This window comes from Poecilia reticulata, linkage group LG23 (assembly GCF_000633615.1).
Source record: "Poecilia reticulata strain Guanapo linkage group LG23, Guppy_female_1.0+MT, whole genome shotgun sequence".
NCBI classification, from domain to species: Eukaryota; Metazoa; Chordata; class Actinopteri; order Cyprinodontiformes; family Poeciliidae; genus Poecilia; species Poecilia reticulata.
In genome coordinates, this window is record NC_024353.1 from 12,245,485 (window position 1) to 12,254,551 (window position 9,067).

The following is a 9,067-nucleotide window of genomic DNA, read 5'->3' on the forward strand; positions in this document are numbered from 1 at the left end:
CGCTCCTCCGCCCCCGCCACCTCCGCCGCCTCCCGGACCTCCCGGGCCTCCCGGACCACCTCCTCTGCCCTCCATGGAGGCTAACGGAGGGGACGGCAAGTCCGCGCTGCTGAGCCAGATCAGAGAGGGAGCGCAGCTGAAGAAGGTGGAGCAGAAGGAGAGGCCGGTGTCCACCGGCGGCAGAGACGCGCTTCTGGACCAGATCCGACAAGGAGTCCAACTGAAAGCTGTTAGTGTTCATCTGTCGCACGCGCCGGAGCCCAGCAGCCACGCGTTTCACGCAGAAACTCATTTATTCTGGTTTCCCGTCTTTACAGAGGGACGATAACTCCGAACAGACGTCTGCTGACTCGGCACCGACAGCGGGTATCGTCGGGGCGCTGATGGCCGCGATGCAGAAGAGAAGCAAAGCGATCCACTCTTCGGGTACATACAGATTATCACAAACTCGTGTATATGCACCTCCATACAGAACATTTTAATTTATCTGCAGTAAGGGGAGCGAGGATTCTAGTTTTGAAATTAAAGTTGTGTAGGAACCCTTTAGTGTCTCAGTCGTTGAAGTCTTTGCTCTTACACACGTTGCTCAGTAGAGGGAGTTTGTAGATTAATTTTACAGATATCCTCTGTGTGAGATTGAAATATTACTTTCCAAATCTGTCTTTTTTTTTTGACAAAAGTAACAATGACTTTTATGTAGTTAGGTTTTTATATATGCAGCTCTAGGGATAAAATGAAGAGATCACTGCACTGAACCCCACTGAAAATCTCATTTGGATATTCCACCAAAAATACTGATTTCTGAGTTAAAACCTTAGTATTGCTGCTTCTAAGGGAATATAAACTTGTTTACTTTGCAGTATTTGAGGTATGAAAGCACTGCATCTTTGACCATTTCTCATTTTCTGCAAATAAATACTACATTTTTGCTTGGAATTTCAGACATGTTGTCAGTAGTTCATGGAATAAAACAGTGTTTCTCAACATTTTTTGGGCCAGTGCCCCCGCAGCCTTTATCCAGGTCCCTCACCAAAGAATTTGTAGGCTACTTTGCACTGACTATTATTTTATTATTAATATTACTATTGTAGATGTTTTGATTTTTATGCTTCTTTCTGTATTTATCATCAAAGATAATTTCACAGAGAACAAAAAAGCCATGGGAATAGAAATTATTTTTCACAGGCGTGTACAAAAAATGCAATGAACATTCAACTTAAAATCAGTAGGCCTAGCAGCAGCCAATCAGAGTAGAAAAATATTATTATTCTTTGCCATTTTCTAGTTGTTAAATATTCCACAAAATGACCAGATAAAAGATGTACAACATGCCAGTTTAAACTTTGATCTATTTCCAAACGACTGAGCTCTGCAACATTAAAACATGGATAGAACTGTAACTACATTAATCATAGCTCTTCTTCTCTTCAGTGTTTCTGTCGGTTTCTGGTGATGCAGCTATGTGCTGCCTTCAGGAGAATGGGACATCAGAGTATCATCCATAAAATTTCACCCACATGGCATTTATTGTGCAAACCAGAGCTTTCAGTGGAAAAACAAAAGTTCCAGGTCMTTTTAATGCCATACAAATATGAGACAGAAACATGGATTATATCTGTATATAGACCTGTCTATTGATTATAGATTGATAGTTTTACTGGACAGAAATTGCAAAGAACAAATCTGGTTCTTAATCAAATCCTAATGAGTCAAATTGAAAGTGTCATGGAGTCATCCTCATGACAATAACACTGACATGAAAAATAATATTGAATAAATAAATATATCAAATCTAATTATAACATAAATAAGTAAGTTATGGTCTGTAAAATATATTTATTCTTAGTATTAGATGTGGTCTCAACAAACCCATGACACTAAAACAATATTATTTTACCTTTTATCTGGAAATAGTGTCTTTATTCTTGCCATACAGTCCTCTGTATTAAGTATTGCTTGACAGGTCTTGCCATACCAGTTTATTCCTCTGTATTTACTTTAGTTTCTTAGTTTATTCTTGCATTTTGTTCTTCATTTATTTCCATTTAGTTTCCTTTGATTAGTTTTATCCTCTCTTGGTTTATTGGTATGTCCACTTCAGTTTCTTCCTGTTGCTAGATTTATTTAATCATTTATTGACCATCAGTAATCTTCACTCATCACCTGCTGCTCCGCCTAATCGTCATGTGTTTCACATCATGTGTTGATTTTTCACTGTTCAGCGTTGGATTCTCTGTTTTATACCATAATTCACATCTAGTTCGTCGCTCCATTTTATGCTCTCCTGTTTCAGAGTTTTCCGCAATGTGCGCGTTTTTTTTTTTGCCCCCTAAGTAAACAATTGCGGTATTCTGATTATTGAAATTTAAAAGTGACCACTACCGGACCACTTACAGCACCGGTGTTAACTCTATAAAATGAACACCCTCTATCGTGGTAACACCCATCGAGGGATTTCTTTATTTAAATTGTTTCATTTTTCAGAGGAATACAAAGTGAGGGTATCGTGATTTTAGTAATTACATGTTTATAAGAGCGATTTTCTGTTGTCCTTCCATGGAAGCGTGCAGCCTTCAACCGGAAATAAAACACTTTTTAATATAAGTTGCTGCTTGACATAATCACAGAACTGCAAACACATATGTACAAAAATCCTCAATAAAACATAAAATATTTGAAAATCAGACACCAGACAAAGTGAATCACAGCAACGTCATCAGCCGGTGTAAAGCTGAACTGATGCGGTGAAGCTACCAGTAGCAGAAGCGGAGCTGCGCCAAAAAGCTACAAACACTGAATAGAAGAAGAGCTGCCATTGATAACGTTGCAGCCAAGCATGTCTTAATGTTAAACAATACAGTTTTAGCAAGTTGCTCAAAGTCTAAACTGGTATTGTTGTGCTTATAAGGTGTAAAGTTTACCTTCAACCAAAGCAATCCCTTTTGTAAAAATTTCCGCCAGCGCCCCCTGCCGTCCTCTGAACACCCCCCAGGGGGCGGTACCGCCCACGTTGAGAACCGCTAGAATAAAAGAACAATGTTTATTTTACTCAAACATAAAGAGTAAAATCAGAGAAAATTATCATTTTAAGTGGTCTCTTAATATTTTCCAGAGCTGTGAATATTCAAACTATTTTTGAAAACTAAAAGTAATTGAAATGAATCATTAACGTTCAGTTTTTAGACCAGCTTCTGGTTCTTCTATTTTTCTTTCACATTGGAGGTTTTCTTTTTTTCAGTCTATTGCCTGAATAGTTTTAAAAGAAATAATTTATTTGCCAAACCAATTAACTCTGATCTAAATATTCCATGTTTTTTTTGGTGTTTTTTTTTTTTTTACAAATTTGTTTATTCAAATATTAATTTTCTCCATTTCCCTCACAGACGATGACGATGATGACGACGATGAAGATGACTTTGAGGAAGAGGATGAATGGGACGACGAGTGAAACTTTTTTTCTTTTTTTTTCGCCCTCGATGACACTAAAATTTATCCCAGTCTTTCTAAAATAAAGTTGATGACTTCATAATTATAATTAAAAATGTTCCATCAGTTTGCTGTACATGTTTTTTTGTTGCCTCTATGCTTTTTTTTTATTATTATTAATCTGTGCAATACCTCATTTAATCTATGTTTGTCAGTCTAATCCTAGAGGTTGTCTATCGTCGTTTGCTCCATCTTGTCTCCTGATGGGATACATTTTTCTTATTCTGTTGCTATGTGGCTCAGACCTTCAATATTTCCAATTCTGTTGATCACTCTCTGCCACTTTTCATATCTGCTGTCTCCTGTCACACACGATCCGACTTTGCTCCCATTTTCACCCCAATGTGCAATTTTAAACGTCTCTTAAGCATTTGAGCTGAATGTCGGCTACATTTTTTTTTCCGCAGCGCTTTGAGAGGGCTTACAAGATGGCGAGACAAGTTGCCACAAAATCTTATTTGTATCATTATTAGAAAGGGAGAAGAAAAAGAAAAAGGCTATTTTCATACCCTTTTGCTCTAGTTTATTTTTACATACTCGAATAATTCTAGTTTATTGATCATATTTTCTTTAAAAAAAAAAGAAAAATACAGCACTCTGGAATATTTAGAATTCATTCACTGTGGACTGTACATTTACTCTAAACTAACGAGTCTTTTTTTTTTTTTTTGCACAGATTGAAAAATCCGACTCGTTGCAGGGATAGACATTTTAGGGTTCGCATCATAATTTAAAGTGCACATGCTTTAAGTAATGTTGCCAAATACATGAGGAATTGAAATGGTAAATTAACACTACAAACAGTAAAGAGGGTAGCCCAGTGTTATGTTTGGGTTTTCTTTTTTTTTTTATCTCTGCGACACTACAGGTTTAATTGACTTTTGTGCTCATTTGTTTTGTTTTTTACAGTAGAAGGCAGAGTATTAATACCTGTTCATTGTAATCAGGTAATTCATCATGTGATGCTAAAATAAAGATATTTTAGTTTTGCACACCGATTCTGATGAGTCCATTCTACGTTTCTGTGCTCTTTAAACGCTGGCATATTAATTACCAAGCATGTATTGACTTGACTACTTTTAATTATGAGCGGTAACATTGGGACATCTATGCACAGTCAATGTTAAATTATGTAAGCATTGAATTAAGTTTTACCCTTCAAAGTGGATATGTCACAGTTAAATTGTTTCATTATTTTGCATAGCAGTCATAAAAATAAAAAAAAGTGTTTATTGCAATATCCGTTCAAATATGAGGTGAATTTCAGAAATATGATTTTTGACCAGCAGTTGCATTTTTTGTTGTTTGTTTTGTTTTTTGGACAGAAGAAAAAAATGACGATGGGTAAAATTTGTAATTTGCCAACTGTAGTTTTAGTCAAAATAATGCAGAACTAATATGAAGGTAAAAAGGTGCTGGTCATTTTTACCTTCGTCCATTTTTTGTTGCTTTCAAAGAAGTGCCGTTAGCTCCGAGGCATTTTTTTTAATCATACATGTCGATGACGGTGTTGTGAAGCCGTCTAGATACATTTTAAACACCTAGCAAGAGTAGTTAATTTGGATGTAAGCCAAAAATAGCTTTTCGTATTTCTGGTTATAATTCATTAAGTTCGATTCGGTGGTATTTGTATCATCTATGAAACGGAAAGCCAAGTCACATGGCCACATTTGCCTAGCAAAGGCTAGTATTTGCCTTGTTCCTGTTAGCAACTCGGCTACTAACCCTGACAACATTAAATCTGTTAATGTAGGAAATCTGGGATGTATTGGGAAGAAGTGATTGTTTTCTAGTGTTCATAACCAATCCATCTAGCTAGGTTACAGAGAGCCTGGCTGTATAGCCATTTAGCTAGCTATATAGCTAGCTGCATAACTATTTAGCTAGCTATGTAGTTATTTGGCTAGCTTATAAACATTTAAAATTTGAGCTTATTTCAGTGCTTTCTGGCTTTTTCAGGGCAACTTATTTGAGTAAAACATGTACTCATGTTTTGGGCTAAAAGACGAGAATTTTAATTATTTGGGCAACACCTAAACTGTAGAACAGAATAGTTGGTGTTTGTCATATATTAGCTTAAAATTTGCTAGCATTTGCCTTGTTCTTGTTGGTAAATAATCCATCAAAGGTTAATGTGAGGAGAATTTTGCATTTGTTTTGCACACTGAATATGAAGAACCAAAACATTTTGTTTACAAGAAGTCTCCCAGCAGCATACATTCCATAATACCTCCTACCTACTTTAACTGTAAGTTAATTAATGCAATGTTTCAAACTCTGGCTTAGGTTTTGGTATTGTAAAGAAGTGTTGTTGAATGATTAAGAAGTAATGTCTACCATTACTTTATTCAGGAAATTAAATATTTAAAGTCAATTGGCCTAAATGAGGCTGCGCGTAATTAAAATCTCAGAAAATAATGTATAGTTAAATGACTCCTGTGATTCGAGTTTTCTACAACATATTTAAGCCATCAAAATATTTGACAAAAAAAAAAGTTAAGCGAAATGGCTAAACACATGGAAATTAGTTAAAAGCTACAAATGACACCGCATATCAATAGGAATAAATACTGAAACAGTGTAAACATTTTTATTCATAAGAAAAAAAACTGACTAAAAACATTTTTCTTTTCCCACTAACAATTGGTCCTTCTGTTGGGAGCTACTTAGCACCATAACACACTCCAAGTTCAATTAGCAGCTCATGAGACTGAAGATATTCTTTGTTGGTTTTAAATGACAATCATGAATTGTGGCATCAGTCACGTCTGCTCAAGAGTTTTGAATTGAAAACGACCTTCGCTGTAATGCTGCCAAGACACAGCAGTGTATTCTGGTAGCTTAGCTTGTAGCACGCCAGTTCCCAGTCCTACAAAAAACAAAAACAAGCTTCTGAAATGCTTATTTGAAACTTTAGTCTTATCCGGGCAGAAATAATAACTTGGCATCCTTTCCTGGTGGTTTGTTTTTCTGTTGGCAAAAACTGGACTGTCAATCTTAAATTTTCTGACGGTGAAAGACAAAGTGCCACTTGTTTGATTGAGTTCAGATCTCTGTTGTTGTTAGGTGTTAAAATATGCACATTTTTTTTGTCGGCTTCTTCAGGAAACTGTTAAAAGGATGACACCAACTCCGATAAAAAAAAAAACTTGACAACAAATGAGCGCCAGTGTTGTAAATTCCAATAAAGATTTCTTCACAAAAATGCTTTTTTAATCCTTTTGTCCATGCTTAACGTTTTCTTAAAATTTTTGTTGTTCGCCGTTACGTATTTTACTGCTACGGTTTTGTCTCATAAGACTGGTAGAAACCTCACTTGCAAATGATAAAGGCATGGATCTTCTTCACCTATAAATGGAAAAACAGTTGCGAAACAAACTCAAGAAAAGACAACTAAGCGACCTGTCTCTAATATGTATAGATTAAATGATCTAAACTGAAAAAGACACTCGAGAGAGAGCAGGCTATATTTTTAGTTGATGTCCACATCAGCTGAACTTTCATCAGTCCCCTTCGCTACAGAGCTTATAGAAGGGATTAGAGTAGGTATGGTACTTTCCACTGATGTTACACCACTGCGGTTCCACAGAGACAAGACACGCAAAAGCTTTTATAGGCACAACATCAGGGTTTTGACTTGATGTAAGCATGCAGCTGGGTAATTTGAATAATGTTATTACATAACAACCTACTTTTCTACTTTGGGTAATGGCTTTTTTTTTTTTTTTTTCAGACCTGATATTGTGAAACATTTTTGTCTAAAGCAGATGGATGTATGCGCATTTCATAATGTAAAAGGGCTATCAATTTATGGGATAAAAAAAAAAGTATTTGTTTCTGGCTGCATTTGATCTGAGTCACATGTTTGAAATTCTTTGTACCCGTCGCAATAATCGACGGAAAAAAATCTTGCGTGACATTAATCAAACCCGACCAGCTGTTTTCATGTTCCCTCTGGTAATTGTGATTTATCTTCGGTAAACAGCTCAAGTGCTTTCAAATGCCTCCTTGCTCTCATCCCGATATAGCTCCTTCAATAATCGGATTCCACGATCAGAGTCGAGCCTTGTCACATAAAATCCCAACAAAACTTAATTTAGTGTCTTAATCTATGCGACTTTCAACCGAGTGTAGACAGAAATCTGGGGTAATAAGTGACATTTTATTATCATTTCAATCCACTTCTCAACTTTATGACATAGATTGTAAAAATCAGTCTGCAGAAAACGTTGCATGGTTGAATTGTTATGTTACCCAGTGTTTTTTGACCTCTAGGCAGCAAATGCTATGTGGAATACCCAAAGAGAGTTGAGTATTAGGTCAGCTATTAATGAAATGACCATTTGACACAAGAACGGCACAATGGTCTCCAGCATTGAATAGACAGAAAAGTCAGGGGGGCCATGAGTTTATGGCTGACGGTCTTGACAGGCTCTGTGATGTCGTGCGGTTTGGTGACATTTTAAAATGTTTAAGGATGTGGTTTAAAGAACGACGCTGAAATTCTTATGGGAACAATAAAACTTCTGTACATTTCTCGAAGCGATTCTTTATGGCAGCAACGCAGTTGGTGAAAGTCTGAGTTTTATGGAAGAATATGGAAAGACTTCCCCCCCCCACCCGTCTTGCAAAATATTACAAATCACTCTGGTTCTTGCAGAGCAGGACGACCCTGCAGTGTAACTTTTGGACTTTGTCTTACCTTCAGAAAACAACATTAGCAGCTGCACGTTTGATGTAAAGATAGCACTGCTGTGCAGTCAAGGAGACGGAGACTTTTTTCCAAGACAAACGGAGGCCCCGGCTTAGAACGGCTGATAAAGGAAGTGCGTGTCTCTTTCTAATCCACCACTAATCTCAAATTCTCGCGGTCTCCCCTTCCAAAGTTTTTACCTCGCCATCTTTGTGTCCCATAGCGTCCTAGTTTATAAAGACTTTTACGTTACAGTGAACTTGCGAGATTAATCTCAACACCTAAAGGCAATTCATATTCTAACACCTAAACCTTAAAATAAATCTAACAGAATCCTTCTCGGTTTACTTTTGACTTTCTGTAAAGTAAGCTTAAGCTAGCTCATTTCTATGCTCATTAAAAATTAATGAAAACGCCGAGTAAGGATGTACTAATGACGTGAATATTGGATTTTAGCCATTTTAATGAAGAATACATTTATTCTCCACCAGTCTAAAAAAATTATATATACACATTTTACAGAACATTTTTCTTCCTTAGCAGTTATTTGAAATCATCCGTCAGTGTTTTCCCTGCTAAGTGTCACGCAATACGTTCGCATCTTTCTCTAATTTTCTGTATGAAGGAACTCTAAAACTTTACTCAATATTACAGATAAAGTCTAAACAATATATTTTAGGTCTGGACCTAAAAATATATTGTTTATATATTTGTTAAAGTTAAAAATGAACACATTTACCTGTACGCACGTGTTTCACTGTTTCCACCCATCGTCTTTAGGTTACTGCTGCTCACGAGATGCTGCTGGGAATACTGGCGTCATCACTGACGTCAGAGTGAGTTTGTTGCTTTTTTATTTCACTTCGCTTGTTCGGTTTTGCAACTTGT

General features: G+C 36.6%; 1 protein-coding gene across 1 annotated transcript in view; it reads left to right on the forward strand.

The window, feature by feature from the left end:
• The window catches only part of waslb (WASP like actin nucleation promoting factor b), a 21,271-nt gene extending 16,786 nt beyond the window's left edge, over positions 1 to 4,485 (forward strand). Inside the window, exons 11-13 of the mRNA XM_017302693.1 lie at positions 2 to 229; positions 318 to 426; positions 3,384 to 4,485. Coding sequence (XP_017158182.1) covers positions 2 to 229; positions 318 to 426; positions 3,384 to 3,448 — 402 coding nt within the window. The 3' untranslated portion in view covers positions 3,449 to 4,485. The remainder of the gene's footprint in view (position 1; positions 230 to 317; positions 427 to 3,383) is intronic.
• Positions 4,486 to 9,067: the final 4,582 nt, after the last annotated feature.